General features: G+C 34.2%; 2 protein-coding genes across 3 annotated transcripts; one reads left to right on the plus strand and one right to left on the minus strand.

The window, feature by feature from the left end:
• The first annotated feature begins 2 nt into the window (after window positions 1-2).
• Window positions 3-18,877, plus strand: LOC105342688 (ER membrane protein complex subunit 10). 2 transcript variants are annotated; one of them, XM_066084586.1, is made up of 7 exons: window positions 3-158; window positions 2,958-3,018; window positions 3,324-3,439; window positions 6,999-7,091; window positions 7,981-8,156; window positions 8,586-8,682; window positions 18,052-18,877. In XM_066084586.1, exons 1-7 carry the CDS (start codon window positions 87-89, stop codon window positions 18,142-18,144), a joined length of 708 nt encoding a protein of 235 aa, XP_065940658.1. In that variant the 5' UTR covers window positions 3-86; the 3' UTR covers window positions 18,145-18,877. The 2 variants fall into 2 exon arrangements, with proteins under 2 accessions (XP_065940658.1, XP_065940659.1); XM_066084587.1 differs by having other exon boundaries at window positions 20-152.
• On the minus strand, window positions 13,972-16,377 carry LOC105342687 (probable G-protein coupled receptor B0563.6). Its single transcript, XM_020073101.3, has 2 exons — window positions 16,027-16,377; window positions 13,972-15,820 (listed from the first exon to the last, which is right to left on the minus strand). Exon 2 carries the CDS (start codon window positions 15,793-15,795, stop codon window positions 14,647-14,649), a length of 1,149 nt encoding a protein of 382 aa, XP_019928660.2. The 5' UTR covers window positions 15,796-15,820; window positions 16,027-16,377; the 3' UTR covers window positions 13,972-14,646.
• Window positions 18,878-19,157: the final 280 nt, after the last annotated feature.

The following is a 19,157-nucleotide window of genomic DNA, read 5'->3' on the forward strand; positions in this document are numbered from 1 at the left end:
TCGGTATTCTGATTAGCTGTCCGACTGGAACGAGTTTCTTTCGCTAAGTTTGATTCGACAATAAAGAGGGCAAAGCAAAAAGCAAGATGTCTGCGCCCATGGCATCGTCGACTGCAGCGATATTATTCCTGGTGGTGATCGGATTGTGCATTGTATGGGTTAGGATTTTGAGAATGCTTAATCTTTAGTTGTACAATCCCTATTTTTTCAATTTTTTAGGCTTCTTAAGTTGTTTTCTATCAGAAAGTAGCTGTTTCATTGATGTCAATGATGGGTGTCTGACAGCTTCTTCTTCTTCTTCTTTCTCAATTTTTTTCCAAGCTTTTATTTCAACTGAAACCATCCAATTATTTAATTTTTCGCATAACTCCATCTTATTACTTATAATTCTTACTAGGGCTGGGACGATTCTGTACCTTGCCGATTCGGTACATATCACGATACATGAGATGCGATACGATACATATCACGGTACATTGTAACTAAACTGCTAAATGAAAACATGAATAAGGGTTAAAAATTTATTCAATCTGTCGATGTATTACCGCATATCCAAAGTTATTTTGATATATTTATAATGAGCGTTGCACAATTTACAAATTACTTAAGTCTCATATACACTACTTTTTCATAAACGAGTAATCCAAAAGTTGTCCACACTCCAGATTTAGCTTCCTATAGTCTGTCCCAAGTTATTGCTTCCATCGCTTTTTGATGTTTTTTAATTAAATTACACATACCTGTGAAAGAAATACAGTTGAAATCGTTAAAAGGAAATATATCCAAGATATCTTCATTGAACAATTATCCCTTTCCACTCAGAAAAATTCACAGGAACGAAAACAGATTCCTTACGGAGATTTATAATGGGGAATGTTTACATCTTTTCTCCATTCGGAATACACTCGGAATACATCGCGCTATTTTTTAATGTTATCATCCGGGCTTATTAATGGGTGTTGCAATGCAAAATCTCCGCAGACTTTCAATTTCGGGATGTGTACTGAAACCTGAAGTGGTAGAGGGGGCGTTTTAAAACAGATAATCTGGACATTTTTTATATTAGTGGATGAACTTAGTTTGAGCACAAAGATATTTACTATTATTGAAATATCAAGCAAAAAGTGGTGGAAGCAAAACCTCGGGACAGAGTATAACAGTTTTGACAACTTTACGAGGTTTTCCGCGATCTTTGTACTTTCATATTAGGGGCGGAGACTAAAAATAGCCGATATATGAAGCTCGGATATTTTTGGAAAATAAAAAAAAGTTCGCTCAGGTATCGTTGTATTAATGGTAAATGTATCGATCCAAATATCGTCAAAATAAATACCGTGATGCACTGGTGCATCGGTGGATCGTCCCATCCCTAATTCTTACAATGAATAGAATCTTTTGTATGATAATTAAAAACATTTTAACTTTTATTTCAGAAGAAGTTTTTTATCCACACCTAAGAGTCAAAACTAAGAAAGACTTTAATACTAAAGTTATATGATTATTTTAAAATAACACATAAATATGTCATCAGAGGTCTATTTGATGGGACAATTAGTATTTTTAGATACTGTGATATTATAGTTAGAATTATTGGCAGTTTTAGTGATTTAATTTTGTGATTTTAGCCATTACATGCAGCATAACTCTAATAGTATATACATTGTATTTATAAAGACGAAAGGAGATTTCCATTGTCCCAAGTACATGTAATTAGAAGAATGATGTTAATTTGGAATATTCTCACACTACCAATATAGACATTTGAAAATACATGACAATCAGAAACACACGATGGCAAAATATGGTTGAAAGTAGTAGGTGAACACATTGAAAGACTGAAACCTATATACATGTTTTTGGAGAAAGATATGTTTAAAATTTTACAAATTTGAGTCCATAAAACAATCTGCTCACTAGATATACATGTACAATTCAGTTCTAGATATTGTTCATCACACCTTGGAAAGTTTGCCGCAAGTTCCACCAAAGCAATTTCCACCAAATCAAATAAACAGAAAATTAAGACTGCGTTCCCCAACGAACAATGGTCTGACAAGAAATCTAAGTAGGTGCATAGTGCACTGGTGCTTGAGGACACCAAGTATTGACTCACGGCCTTTAGCCTTTTGTCCAAGGTGGAATAATACACCTGGAAAAAGTCACTCATTTAACAGTAAATTATTTGATTATGAAAGATATACATGTATTGATAAATACACTGTACATATGTCAAATAAGCAAAAAATTTGGGGATAAAAAATGAATATCTAAAATATAAAATTCAGTATGTAACAACAAAAGCCCCTATGGGATTCGAACTCTGGATGTACGGATCACAAGCTCAACACTTTAACCTGTGGACTATGCCTATGGTGTAACTGACATGTTGCCTTCAATAAAATCCTTTTAATAAAACGAAATGTTGTTTTGATTTGAGGTTATCGTTTGGGATAATACATTATTCAACCGTAATTGTGACAATCCTTTTATGATATTTCTAATCTAATTTATATCATAATCTTTATTCCGAAAAATTACTAATATTAACAAACATTTTTTTAAAAATTATACCAGTCTATATATAATACAAGGTTGCTAAATTCGCCTGTCAGCTGAGAGACTCTGCCGGTGAATATTTGTTGAAATGTATTATCAAACTACAACTACTGATAAAGAAGTTTGAAAAGAATTTCTCTTGCCTGATGTTTATCAATTTATTATCCCATGCTTAGCATACATATACCCCTAGCTAACATTCACAACTGATTTTATTCATCTTGCATAAATTTTGTAAACTACTTCATTGTAATGGATTTCAATACAAATCAGTTAGAGTGCATTATTTAGAGCATTCAACGAAATTTAACTTCTCATATTGTTTTCGTTGGATCATCATATTGCAAATATAAAAGAGAGCATTTTTCAATATTAAAGTTTGTTTTACTATCTTGTTGTAGGCAGACGATGAGTTTGAAGGGGGATCAAGGACTTTGGTGTTGGAGCACAGTTTTGATTCTGGTAATTTGGTTATGCTTCAGTATTTTCATTGAATTTATCTATGTTTTTATATCATACAGAGTTTATCAAAATATGTGCAATCTTATATTTAGTTGACGTTTAATGACTCGAGATTGCTATACATGTACTTATTGTATTATTTAATGCAGGAACAAGCTGTTGGAAATATTGGGAATAAAGATTATCTCTCAATGTTAGATAAACTTGCAAATTATGCCTAAGGGTGTGATGAATGGTAAGTTAGGGGTCCCTTGCAATAACATATGTATAGATGATTGAAAGACATTTTTTTCCAATCATTTAAGGTTTGAATCCATCATTTACCAAAAAAGGAATGGTAGTTTTAAAATCTGTGAAGGGAAATCGAGCATTCTTCTCTTCTGTTGCTCCACTGACCTCAGATGAACTGGAGAAACTAAAGGTAATATCCTTGTCAATGTAATCTATACAGTCATGTAGCAACAACAACAAAAACTTAATTTCCCTCTCTAGATGCCAATACTTTTACCCTTACAATGAAAATAATATACAAATGATATATTTCTAGAATTTTTGCTAGACATGTCCCTATGGATGACTTCCACATTTCATAATATTATTTTCTTTTTTTCTGGTCAATATATGATTAATCTTTCACTGAAGTCACTGGGTTTATTAGATCGAGTATTGTCAGGCAAATGAAAATGTATAACCCCATGCCATTACAATATAATAAAAGCACTACATTGTCAAAATAAATGTAAAGATGAGAAATATCTGTAGTTTAATACAGGATACTACAAGAAAAATGCACGAGTACTGTCAAAGGGAGATAACACCAAAGAATGTTTATTAGATAATCAATGTGGTACTGAAATCATTTTTGCCTGCTGTCATTTCTGGAATGGTCATATATCTTATACATTATACACATATACCCCCCTCCCCTCCTCATTCCTAACCATTTTTAGCTCACCTGAGCTGAAAGCTCAAGTGAGCTATTCTGATCACATTTTGTCTGTCGTCCGTCTGTCCGTCCGTCTGTCCGTCTGTCCGTCTGTCCGTAAACTTTTCACATTTTCAACATCTTCTCAAGAACTACTAGGCCAATTTCAACCAAACTTGGCACAAATCATCCTTAGGCAAAGGGGATTCAAAGTTGTGAAAATTAAGGGCCACACCCGTTTTCAAGGGGAGATAATTAGAAATTAATGAAAAATTTCGAGAAATTTTCAAAAATCTTCTTCTCAAGAACCAGAATGCCAGGAAAGCTGAAACTTGTGTGGAAGCATCCTCAGGTAGTGTAGATTCAAAGTTGTGAAATTCATGACCCCCGGGGGTAGGGTGGGGCCACAATGGGGGGTCGAAGTTTTACATAGGAATATATAGAATAAATCTTTAAAAATCTTCTTCTCAGAAACTAAACAGCCAGGAAAGCTGAAACTTGTGTGGAAGCATCCTCAGGTAGTGTAGATTCAAAGTTGTGAAATTCATGACCCCTGGGTGTAAGGTGGGGCCACTATGGGGGGTCGAAGTTTTACATAGGAATATATAGAGTAAATCTTTAAAAATCTTCTTCTCAGAAACTAAACAGCCAGGAAAGCTGAAACTTGTGTGGAAGCATCCTCAGGTAGTGTAGATTTAAAGTTGTGAAATTCATGACCCCTGGGTGTAAGGTGGGGCCACTATGGGGGGTCGAAGTTTTACATAGGAATATATAGAGTAAATCTTTAAAAATCTTCTTCTCAGAAACTAAACAGCCAGGAAAGCTGAAACTTGTGTGGAAGCATCCTCAGGTAGTGTAGATTCAAAGTTGTGAAATTCATGACCCCCGGGGTAGGGTGGGGCCACAATGGGGGGTCGAAGTTTTACATAGGAATATATAGAATAAATCTTTAAAAATCTTCTTCTCCGAAACTAAACAGCCAGGAAAGCTGAAACTTGTGTGGAAACATCCTCAAGTAGTGTAGATTCAAAGTTGTGAAAATCATGATCCCCGGGGGTAGGGTGGGGCCACAATGGGGGTCGAAATTTTTCATAGGAATATATAGAGTAAATCTTTAAAAATCTTCTTCTCAGAAACTAATCAGCCAGGAAAGCTGAAACTTGTGTGGAAGCATCCTCAGGTAGTGTAGATTCATAGTTGTGAAAATCATGATCCCTGGGGGTAGGGTGAGGCCACATTGGGGGGGGGGTGTTTAAATTTTACATAGGAATATATAGAGTAAATCTTTAAAAATCTTCTTCTCAGAAACTTATCAGCCAGGAAAGCTGAAACCTGTTTGGAAGCATCCTCAGGCAGTGTAGATTCAAAGTTGTGAAAATCATGATCCCTGGGGGTAGGGTGGGGCACAATGGGGGTCGAAGTTTTAAATAGGAATATATAGAGTAAATCTTTAAAAATATTCTTCTCAGAAACTAAACAACCAGGAAAGCTGAAACTTGTGTGGAAACATCCTCAAGTAGTGTAGATTCAAAGTTGTGAAAATCATGATCCCCGGGGGAAGGTGGGGCCACAATGGGGGTCGAAATTTTACATAGGAATATATAGAGTAAATCTTTAAAAATCTTCTTCTCAGAAACTAATCAGCCAGGAAAGCTGAAACTTGTGTGGAAGTATCCTCAGGTAGTGTAGATTCAAAGTTGTGAAAATCATGATCCCTGGGGGTAGGGTGAGGCCACATGGGGGGGGGGTGTTAAAGTTTTACATAGGAATATATAAAGTAAATCTTTAAAAATCTTCTTCTCAGAAACTAATCAGCAAGATGATTCTTTATGATTGTTAAAACTTTGGCTCCAGGACAATTCTTCGGCCTCACAAGAAGGTTCAGAGTTTGATGTAGCTAAATATCCCATATATAAATAATTGTAAAGGATCTTTTTGAGAACTGCATTACTCAACATGTGATATGACTATAAAATTGAAGCAGGCAGCTATTTTTTCATTAGAATCTTTTTGTATTACTGTATTGAGTTATTGCCCTTGATTTATTGATTCTTGATTATTTTAATTAATGCATCCACTGTTAACCAATTATTGTGATGATTATTTTTATACAATAATAAATATTCAATGTATATAAGTTGTTCTGCATAAGAAGTTTTGGGTTAGACCGGATTAGTTTGTTTATTTTTGATTTCCAATTTTTAGATACTATGAATTATTTTAGGCTGGCACATATATAGGGACAGTGTCTATTGCATTATGATGAGCGACTGTTTGGGGTTAAACTTGAACAGGTATGGATAGATTGAGTGAGTGAAAATCCCTGCTCTATTTAATCTACGTGTTTTCTAACCTTCGATACAAGGTGTGCGGTCATTCATGCCCTGTATCGCATTAATACAAGTGTGCATTCATACCGGCTTGTATTGGTGGTGGTTGCGGCGGAGCACTAATGTATGGTAATCCCTGCTGGTGTTCAGGCCTTTCTAGCGCAAGTGTGCGGCACTCCCTGCTTGAGTTAGGTTGAGCTGTTGGTGCAAGTGTGCGGTCATCCCTGCTTGCGTAAAAGTTGGTACCTGTTGAGTTGCGTAGGTGTGCGGTCATCCCTGCCTGCGCAACGTTGAGTCCCTATATATGTGCAGGAGCGGTGATTAAAGTCTGCTCTTGTAAATATTGGCATCAATCAGGGCTATCCGATTTCTAAGGGGGAAAAATGGATTTTATTTATACAGGATCTACATGTATTATTGTACATTGTCCAGATTGTTTGTATTATGACTCCATTAAGCTGACTTTATCATACCTATTGTTCCTCAGGTGAGCGATGTGGCCCATGGGCCTCTTGTTTCACCTTTATCTATGTGTCAAGGCCAATGGAATGGTACATTTGACAAAGTGTTTAGGTACATCTTCATTATCCTTCTCACCACTTATTCTTGAATGATTACTGTTGCATATAATGTTTCTCTACCATTACCTATACATTCATTATTTACAATTGGAAAACGTGTGTATTTGTTAATTGAATTATGTTTTTTTGTTTTTACTCGTAAAGATGTTGGCCAAGAAAAATGACATTTACCGCTTGAGGCTTCAGACAGGATCTGGATCATCAGGGGAAGACTATGTCACTACATACACTCCAGCGGTAAGTGTTAATGTACTAAGGACTATGTCACTACATACACTCCAGTGGTATGTATTAATGTACTAAGGACTATGTCACTACATACACTCCTGCTGTAAGTATTAATGTACTAAGGACTATATCACTACATACACTCCTGCTGTAAATGTTAATGTACTAAGGACTATATCACTACAATCATTCAAGCTGTATGTACATGTACTAGGGAGTATTTTCACTCTATACATACAATTCATTGGTAAGTACTTTAAGTGAGGACTACATCACTACATTCAGAACAACCTCAAGTACAAAGATCATCATCTCTACATACACCTTAGCAGCAAGTGCATGAACTATACCAATAATATACTTCAGTTGTAAGTGATAAAGACTATGTTACATGTAGTACATGTAGTACAAAGAAGTATACCACAATTTGTACATACATGTACATGTATTCTGTAACAAACATGACTGTGTCACCACAAACGTGCACTCTCATAGTTATTCTCAAAAACTAAATATAAATATATCACATATTCACCAAGCTAATTAGAACTATTTCCCTGCAAACTGTGCTTTCATCAATATTCGTTGAATACCAATTTTCGAGGATTTCATTATTAAGTTGATCCATGATTCATTTGATTCATTGAAGTGCAATTTCTATTAACATTTTGTATTGATAGGGTCATTGGCCATGAATTTACGTATCCTGGAAACTGTGATTTTCACTTTATCCACGAAAATTGATACCATTGAATATTAATGAAACCACAGTACACTCCAGCAGTACATATACTTTATAAGTTAAACTTAACAATATATAGCCAGCCAGTTAAAGATTGATAATTCACCTGCTTAACAATCATACTGATTATCTGTAAGTCGTGATATTATTTTTCAGTGTGGTATCATGAGTTCCAATTTATCAGACCACGTCTGGATTCACTTTGACCAGACAGGAGAAGTGATGGGTATCTCCTTGGAGACGGCCACCTCCCAGTGTGTTAATGGGGACAACTTCTCCATACAGGACTGGAACACAAGTGTAGAGGTCACACAGACACTGCTTGGTCCATCGTAAGTATACCCTAAATTTCTATACAACCAGAATTTTGCAATGGCTACATGTTTTCTTAGATGTCTCATCTTCATTTTTTAAGATACACGTAAGCATCTAATATAGTATCATTGTATATTAACTGTATTTTTTGTTTGAAAATTGATATAGAGGTGTGATAGACAGTTCTGGACCACATTAATTTTTACAACATCAATACCATATGAATGTAGTTTATAGATCTAGAGAGTTTTAATAGAGACAAGTTCCATGTTAGGTTGCATGCAAACAATTATATATTAGCACTGATGTAAGGTATGTTTAGCTTTTTAAGATACAGTGTAACATATTGTATGGTTTGTGTTGCTACTAATTATTACAGACTGTATTAACGATGAATGATTTAATTGGCTCTTGCCTCATTTGTATCTGTTTATTATTTTTTTTAGACCTGATACACAGAGTTATATAGAAAAATTGAAGAGAGAAGAACAAGAGAGGGCCAAAGGTCAAACAGAGGACAAAAGGTCATTTTTGGCCAAATATGTAAGTATACGAGGTCAAGTATTTCATGGAAACCAATTAACACACAAATATGTAGAGTAGTCGAAATTCATAAAAAGCAATGGGTGCAGTCAAGTGTGTTCAAAAAGATATGTATAGGTAAGAAAACTTGTGTGTGGAAATTGCAAGAGACTTTTGGTTTCGGAAATTACTTTGTGTCTGTTCCACATGTTTTGTTATGCTCTTTTGAGATTTGTCTCAATTAGTTTGGTAGTTTCCTTGTCATAAACTATAATTTAGTCACACTTAAGGACACACTCAACGTTCCTCAGTTTTATATAATTTTCCTTGATAGGTTATTTCTTCTTTATTTGCATTTAAACTTGCTTATGCCCAAAAGTCAGGGTGCATGACCATGCTAGTTTTGGAATCAGAATATTAATAGCATGCAAAATGCAATTGAATGGTGATTGGTAAAGTCATAGTATATATTTTCAATTGAAACTATATCTTGAAATAGAAAAATATCACAATTAAAACATGAAAATATAACTTTTGAATTACATAGTAGAAATCTTCACAAAATTAAAAAAAATAATGGAAGATATGTCATGTCAGACCTTAAATATAGATTTGTTAAAGGTTCAAATTTGAATACAACATAAACATTCACATCAAAACAATTGATGAACTATAAATATGATAAACAACATTTATAGTCATGTTTCATGAGCATGCTGAAGTTAATCAGTTTTTATAATTACTCATATTGTCATAATTAAATCCAGCTAAGAGAATGCCTAAAGACGTATACTGGTAAATCAATATTAACCCTTTACCCCTTAATGCCACTTTTTGCCTTGACATCTGAATGCCATTTATTGGTAGGAGACATGATTTTTTATGCAGCAATATTTTCAGAGTGCTTGTTTTCTTTGAATATATTGAATAAAAGCAACCACAACAAATGTCCTTTCACAAAGTAGAATTTGAAAAATGTACATTGCCAATCAGATGACATTTTCAATCAGGGAACATCAATACATCATTTGTAGGGTGGGTTGCAGATTGAGATAAAATTGCAATATGCGATAACTTAATTTAGCAGTCACATGCTTCAACAGCTTATTGACCTTTTGAGTATGTTGCTTATTTAGAATACTGCTGGTAAAATCAGTCTTACAAAATAAAAAAACAATAAGATTCTTTACATAGACAACACTCCAAATGAACATTCTAGATTTTATGATCCATCAATGGATCGATTGAGGTCAAGGTTTTCATTTATTTATTGAGATAATTCATTCAACTAATTAATTTCATTCTTCTGAAGCTTGATACTCATGGGTCTGAAATGCAAAGTGACAGTTGAGAAGTCATTTGTAGTTATTTGTAGCTATGCCAGCCAGAGTCAATCATAATTCATGATCTATTGATCTGACCAATGAAGGTTTATCTTGATTAAGGCAACCTTTCCATACTCAGTATTTATACCGATTTATACATTTTGCGTATATAGAATCATGATCAAACCTAAGGAAAGAGAAAGATGAAGAAATGGAGGTGATGGAAGTTTCAAAAATAGTATTTTACAGACCAGATACTGGTAGTTACAAGTAGAAACATTAGACTTTAAGCAGAAGTACTGTATTAGTTTTATTGCAGTACAATTCATTTTTACTGATCAAAGGAACTGTAAATTTAATTCTGCTGCAGTGAATATTTACAGATCAGAATCTGTTACAATGCATTGTTAACCTCTTATTAGTAATATATGGGTGATGAAAACACACCCATGCAAACTTTAATGAACGTTAACTGTATATTCAGTACATTGGGATGTCATGAACAATACATGGATTCATTGAATTGTGGTACCAAGGTATATCCGAATTATAAATCATGATCATATTTTATCTGTGTTCTATTTAAAGTGCAGAAGTAAATAATCTAATTTTTGTGCATTGATTGATGAATCTCTATAACTCTCTAACCAATTCTTATCAGAAATCCAACCACAGACATCCTAGTTACTTGCAGTAAGATAACCTCTATTTGTGTTCAGAAAAAAAGTATAGAATTATTGACTAAGTACCATATTTATAAAAAGGTTTTTAATATCATGAATTAAGATCCATTGAACTGCTATATGGTGGAGAAATGGAAGAGTTGTTTGGAGGCTGTGTGTTTTATAAGTTTGTTTAAAATGAAAAGAAGAATTCACACATTTGGCCAAAAAAATGAGTCATCATTGAAATATCAAGTAAAAATTACTGCTAAAATTTGCTAGGCTTGCAAGAGGCAGGCCACAATCTGATGACATTAGCTGTTAGTGTATGCAACAGCTGTGTTTATCTCTCTATCATAATAACCTATTAAGTTCTGTCTCCATCACATCAGCAGCCTTTTTATAACTCTATTTATGGACACATTCTGTCTGTGCATTGCATTGATATACTCTAGATGTTTCAATGTCAATAAAATATCAAGGGTTTTATCGCAGGTTTTTATTTGTTTTTTATGTTAGTTTTGAGACTTGCTGCACAAATAATGATCCTTTGGTCTCAGAGGTTGTAATTATTCAGCCACAGTGAGGGGTTTATTGTGTGTGTGGGAGAGCATATGATTTATTTAATGACTGTTAGGGAAAAAAATTACTCTAAGGTCATCAGTAATAACTTATCTATAGCATTACATTTCGTTTAAACTTACACAATGTGTCTGGAGATTAAGACCATTTATAGACTCCACTTTTATCACCTTGCATGGGGACAAGGAAAATGCAAAATACGATTTCAGTCTAAAGTACTATACCTAAAGTCTATACTGTAAATTCTTAATTAAACGCGAGGAAATAATATCCGCGTAAAATAGCGAGAAGCCCGTCTCGCGAATTTTAAAATCTGCTTTTAATTTTCAAACATATGTAAACTACATGAAACTATGATAAAATTTCAACATTCGCAATTTTATATTCTTGCAATTTAATGGGAAACCGATGAATCGTGGAATTAAGTACTCGCGTAAAATAAGGAATCTACAGTACCTTTGTCTAAAGGTTATACCATGTAGAAATCATGTTTAAAATCTGATGGTTGATGTGTTGATCATCCGGCCTCCTTAATCATGAACATACATGTTACAAATGGATCAATTTACTGAGGCACTTGTAACTTGAATAACCTAAAAAGCTTAAATATTAATGTTTATTGATATTATTAAAGTAATTAAACCGATGTATGCAGTAGAACCCCTTTTTTTATAGCTATAAATGACTATAAAGTTGAAGGTTTAATACATGTATTTTTTGAATGCCTGTTTTTATTTTTTGTTTTAATTTAGTAGAAGTAGAACTTTTAAATAAATAATCTTGGCAGTTTGAATCATAATACATGTACATGTAGCTTGTATGTATATATACATTTACACCGAGAACTGCCTTCGAATGAATGCTGCAAAATTAACTGCAATTGCATTTTTGCAACATAACCCATTTTTCTTAGCCTGCAGTACTAGGTAAAAATTGACTACTAAGTCGTCCTTCACTAGTATCTGTATTAAGTAAAAGATTTTAAAAATGTTTTAGAAGTCTTTTTACTTTAGGAAATAATGATTGGCCTAAAGTAAAACTGTCTTTTTTGAAATGCGCAGAACCATACTAATTTATATGTATTGCATTGCAAGTATTGCAGACAACCATACCAAGTTATATATAAAGCATGGCAGACTTTAATGAAGTGAACACAGATACTTTAATGAGCTATACAACTCAAAACCTTGGGATGGGCAGCATCCTTATTGTCACTACAGATCCAGCATTGTCATCAGTGACGGAGTGAGACAAATCATCTTCTTTGTCACGTTTCAGAGTTTTAGATAATGTCACGTTTTTATGGGCTTTATACAAGCATGCACTGCAGGAAATTAATCCATTTCAATGACGATTTTAATGGTTTTGGTGCTTATTCAGCCAAACTGTGAATTAAAATTTGAATGACTCAAATGCTGGTATCTACAATGATAGGAAAATCTCTTTTTAGATGGCAAGCATTCAGCGATTTTTGAAATGTAACTGTTAAAGCTTGGATAACATGAATGTTGTTACTGTATATAGTATCTCTATGGAAATCAAGACAATAATAAGCTTATCTGCGCAAATAAGTATAAAAAAGCTTTAAGCATCAAATTTAATATCAACCATTTCTATTTGCTGCTGTTGTTCATGGAAATAGTTCTGTCTTTGGAATTTACATTGTGAATTCTGAAACTCTTTTCAAATTAAAAAAAAAGTATTTATAAGTTGTATAATTTGATTTGTATGCATTTAAAGAGACATTACAGCTCATTTTGCACAAATTCCATGAAATGACAATTGAACTTTTGCAAAAATTACGCTTTGTGAAATCTAAAAACTCTAATTTTATCGCTATAACTAATAATTTTAGACGGCCCATACAGTAAATATCGCTAGCCCAGCCTTTTGATTAAGATACGCATGTTCATCGATTGTAAACATTTCAGCGATGCTTTCAGCAAAAGGCTGAAAAGACTACGAATTTCGGCAGATTTGGCTATAAAAGGAACAAAATAGATGGAGACAAAAGACAAGTGCGAACTATATAACTTGTAAGAAATAAAAATAATAAATATGCTTTTGTCATCAATGCATCCTTTAATTACAATTGTATAAGAATATTTTAACATCTAGATACGCCGAGCATTTCCATATCCCTTCTTTGTCAGGTGCCTCATGGGAAATAACGTTCCGGGGTCGTATCAAGAGAAGATATTTCTTAACAATAAGAATTAAGATGTTTTAATTGTCATGTGAATGACCCTGCGCATGAATTATTTTCACTTCCTGTTTATTTCTATAAAATTAACTCCAATTCCATTGACAAATTTGCCGTTCGAGTCGATGTGATATAAAGTTTGAATTCCGGACCATTTTTAATTCGACATAGCGAACTTATTATTGCAGCAAAAATGTAAACACTCGGTACACGCATAACTTCTATTCTTTTATTGAACTGTGTTAAAAAAAGAAATAACCAAGATGAGAAAATGAGCTGTAGTGTCTCTTTGTAAATGCGCTTGAATATTGTTTATAACATAGTCAAAGCTAGCTAGCGCAGGTTAGCTACTAAAGTGAAAGTTAGATAATACCAGGTAAGCGATGTTACCCTATTATTCAGTCCACGGAATACGGCTTTTGATGACACATATTCTTAAAGTTATCTTTCATTTGGTCATTTACTGTTTGTTCAGTAAAAAACCGTCTCGTGTCGTGTTAATTTTCTATCTGTCAAATATATATTTATTTACTATACGTCTATTGACAAGAGTGCACTCGATCCCCAGTCTTTCAAAATAACACAACGGCTAGATCCAGTGTGTCAGTCAAGCATAATAACTTGTGATTTATTCTGAATAAGAAACAATTTGCAGACAATGAGAACACAAAGTGGCTGCTATACAGACAAGGAGAAATTAACCATAACATTGAAACATTCAGCCATTCACAGAGAACTTAGTGAAATGGCTTTTCAGAACATTGTCTTCTATTGGTTTCAACATGAATTATTCATGGCTTGATTCCTAGTTACTACAGTATATTAATATTGCAAAGATACACACTTGAATAGCGATTTTAGAAATTTGGGGTAAAGAAAACAAACAAAAGGTAATTCTGTCTGATATACTGTATACCGATGTTTCCCCAAAATAGTAATGCCCCAAATACATTGAAGACAAACCATCTTTAAAGATTTTGTGGAATATTATTCTAGATGTTTGTTAATCTGCCAGGAAATCGTACATTGTCGTGTAATAAAAGTTTTATTGCTCAGCAAACAAACTAATAAATGCATGTACCAAACCACAAGACTTGTAATCCATGATTACTGTCCCCATAATAACTAGTAGGAGGTAGAGTTATGTGCCCCTAGGAAGCTATGAGAAATAACCACAAGTCAATCATTAGAAGTCTGACTATCAAGACGGTATTTACTTGATGCTGTTGAGGATCTTAGTGTCACTTTTTTGTAGACTTCGTATGGACTCCTTAGAGTTGCAAGGCACTCGGTAATGGGTCAGAGATTTCATGCAACAAAACATTTCCTTATAAGTCTTTGAGAACTTCTTACTCATCACCATGTAGATGAAGAAATTGACGGACGAGTTGAAGGTTTCCAGGGAGTAGATGACGTAGCTGAGACACCGGAAGACGTACTGGTGTTGTCCCGTCATGGTGTAGCCTTCCAAGCAGTGGGACAAGATGCTTTGTATGGCCCCCGGCAACGTACACAGAACGAACAGTAGGGACACGGTCACCAGCATGAACGTTATCCGGGTCTGTTCGTTGGAGTAAACCTTTGCGTCTAAAGTGCCCATCAGTTTACGGCTTGAGCAAGTTTTTCGGGTAATTAGGATGATCCTGGTATTTAGAATTAACACCAGCGTTATTGGTATAAACCTGTAAACAATATTCAAAGTCACTCCATAGATTTCGAAAAATTCTTTATTTTCGCCCAGTTTAGAAGACATTAGACGCATGGGTGTGTGCGTGGTGTTGCCATGAAGATAAACAATTTCATATTTGAGAGCATAAGGAAGAAATAGTAAAGTCGTCACTAGACATATAGAGATCAAGCAAGCCATCGTACACCGCTTGTTACATATAAGTTTGGCTCGAATGGGAAAGCAAACGGCAATGAACCTCTCTATTGTTAAAAGCAGTATAAGACTGGAAGAAATCCTCGAGGCTACTAAACTGGCGTAAGCCCCGAACCAGGGATACAGTATCTGGCTTCTTTCCTCACCAAGCACCGGGTCATATACACTTTGGATGTTGGTTCCCACGAAAAGAAGACTTTGCACAAGAAATCCAAGATCTGAGAGAGCTAAAGCGCCGAGGCAAGAATTGGTAGGATTCCTCATTCGTTGGTGATAAAGCACGGCGAGACTGAGTAAATTACCAATCACTCCAAACACAGAAAACAGCGGGATCAATCCGAACACAAAGATCCGCCACACTACATTCAGTTCTTCGTCTGTTACCAGATGGGAATGGCTTTCGTTGGTGATGACGTCATTTAGGGTTTCGTCTGCCGAGAGAATCCCGAAAGCGATGTGAAGACCCGAGGACTCGTGCATCCTTTTAAACAATGACCACCGTACACTGTTAATGTGAAAAGCAGTTCCTTAATAATATTGGAATAATGAAAGAAAATCCACTATTAAAGTCCATTCTCATTTATGTCAATTTTATTTGATATCTATGTAAAACCACAATTATAAAACTGTTTTCGTCATATCTATACAGGTATTTCTTTCTTTATCTTTATATACATGTACAAATGGTTAAAGCTACTGTAAGTTCCCTACCTTTGAGGTTATAGCAAGGTTAGCCATCACCTTGTGGGAGCCTGATTGGTAGCTCCAGTTTAATGACTTGTACAGGACAAGAAAACCATTGGTCTGTCAAATCTATTGATTTCGTCGAAATGAATGTCTTCCTGAACGATCTGGAACGTTTCCCTTACCCATTCAACCCGGAGAGACAGAGGGAGAGAGAAACGCCGGGTAATCGATTGGATGGGGGTGTACGGACCGCGGCTAATGACAGATTCATTAACTAACCCTCCACTGTCTGGTGTCTGGGAACAGTTTTGTTTTATAATTGATGATAGGCTAAGGAAAACCTCTCATTGAAAGAGAAAAAAATAACACCGCGTTGTTGAATTGTAAAGTCTCGGACTACTATGTTGCATTAAGCAAACGTCGTTTTGATGGTATATTCTTGATTTTTCAGTATACATACATTAATTGATTATTAATGAATTTTGAAATGAATTCTAGCCTTTTTTTGTTTCTGCTTTGATGTACATGCGGTTTGATAATCGGTTATTCAAACCTTTGATTACCAGTGCATAGATAGATGCTTAGTGTGTTGTCCTGTTTTTTGCTATTTGATAACAGTATTCATAGTCAATTCCAACGTCAACGATGACAATCAGCCAAATAAACATAACATTGTAGATGAAAGTAATGTAATTATTAGTATTTTTCACACACAAACACACAATCTGGTATACATGTATTAGGAACTAATTAACTGTTTAATGTTAATAGATTGACCACTCCTGGTATTTTGTGAAGAAAATTAAATGACATTTGTTGAGATTATTTTCCAAATTATCAATTTATTCGATTTAATACTTTTTACTAATTTCGCTGAGACTCAGCAAAAAATTCTATATTTCCACCGAATAACTTTGTGTTTATTGTGAAATTATTCATTTTTAGGTTGCCTTTAAGTTCTTAGATAGATAAATGTAAACTATTTGGAAGTGGCATTCATTTTAGCAGGAATTTATACCATATAAAATACATGAAACAAAATTGCCAGTGTCTTAAAATGAAAAATCTTTAAGATATTTGAGATCAAAGGAACACGTGATATACGTGACACAGGCAATTCATCTTAATACCGGATTAGAGGACATGATTAGTGATTAACTGCATGATCGGGTTCGGTTTGACCCACTCTCTGAATGCTAAACATTGTATATGTTTATATACACCAAATCTTGGATATAAATCCACTAATCGAAATGTTGTGTATTACATTTCCAAAAAATAAAGCACATTGTTCACAAACTATCTAAAAAAAAGAAGAAACTCGTCTTTTTCCAAAATCAGGTAGTATTTATAAGATAATCCTGGGAAATTTTAAGGATTCAAAATTATTTTTTGTGAACTCCTGGAGTAATTAGACTAAGTAGATCTAGAGAAGCCTCAATGCGGTTTTAGGGTTTTCTAATTCGACTGGTGTTTATTAGATTGCTCTCTTCAATGTACGATTCTCACCGTGAAATAACCATGTATGGAAACACGTGTAGGAAATATGGATTTCCAGTGTAGTTAGGTTTCCGCCATCTCAGCTGTATCAGATACCACTATATATTCGCGTGTATTTCCGTTCTTGTTCAGTTTTATATGCTGTACATTCAATTTGCTACGAAATTTTATCATTCAAACAAAATGACATTGGCTTCGTCCTTAAAACGCTTCTGTTTAATACTAGTATTGGTCGCAATTTTTACAGTATTGGTTCATCGTTTGTTGAGAATGTGGACGATCAAAAACAATTGAATACGTACCATGATACCACATGTTGTATCCTCAACGCATAAACATTGTGTTTTGATATCAGTTGCATAAATATTCCATTAAAATTTATTTTTTATAAATAAACTGATACATGTATTAGGTTTTCATTGAACACATTGTAAAAATGTGAATTTATTTTTTTTGTAAGATGCAAGTTTGCAATTTGTTAACAAGATCGTTCTAAAACAATGCGTAGGCTAGACACAACAATTGAAAAATCATGTGTTTATTTTTCAGTGGATGTACATAGTCCCTGTCGTGTTAATAATGATGTTGTCAGGGGGCGGGGATCAGCAAGGAGGGGGAGGCGGCGGAGGAGGTGGTCAGTGAACAAAGGTCAAAGGGCACCAGAAAGGTGAAGGACATTCCAAAACAACCTGATATTTTGAACTTTTCAATGATAATGAAAAATTATATCGTCTAAAATAAATCATTTGAGGTAAAAAAAAAAAATAATGATAGAACTGGAATGAAGTGAACTGGTCAAGTTAATTTTCAATGTCACTGCCTGTTGTAAAATGTATGTGCTAAGCTGTAATTGTCACAAGAAAGGGACAAAGATGTTTTGTATGTTTAAGAGTACTTTGTATTTACTAGAGCGTCAGAAAAAAATGCTTTTATCATGTTGTGTACAAATGGATGGAATCTAATGTTTGTAATTTTTGTATTGTGACAAAATGTGTGTGTAAGATGTCCTTTGAAATGACAAAAGCTGTGGTTATGAGTGCACGAGTAGTCGTTACGAATTGTATTTATTCCATGCAGTTCAGTTGTGTAATGATTCAGTATAAAACTTCTCCAGTTTGTGTTTGTGTACGTAAAAGTATGTTCATAGTACGGTACAATTGTAAGAAATAAACAGTATAATCTTTTAGATGATAAAATGTTTTCTTTGGTAGTTCATGCTAGTGTGAAGGAAGCGAGCATCCATTGCAGAAAAAACATAACTTGATTCGCTACCTCCATAACCCGTATAAACCACCAAAGAAATGATTTCCTTTGTATATTCACTTTTCTCTCAAAATCTTTAATTATTCGAATAAATTGAGTTAAAGTATAAAAATATTGTAATTGTCGATCAGAAGGTTACATCAATAAAATATACACGAATTTACTAACTTTCGATGCGGCCTAAGGTTTATGACTATCATGAATGGTCCATGGTAATCTCGAATTTATCGATTTTCATTAATACATCATTTACCGATGTCAGAGACAAATCTACAGGAAATAAAATTTGGCACACAATGTTCAAACCACAGAATATTACGTCATTTATTTTCAATGTCATTAGTAAAATGCGTTTAGTTAATATCACTAGTATAATTGAGAATGACGACATT

Source organism: Magallana gigas, chromosome 5 (genome assembly GCF_963853765.1).
Source record: "Magallana gigas chromosome 5, xbMagGiga1.1, whole genome shotgun sequence".
Taxonomy (NCBI): domain Eukaryota; kingdom Metazoa; phylum Mollusca; class Bivalvia; order Ostreida; family Ostreidae; genus Magallana; species Magallana gigas.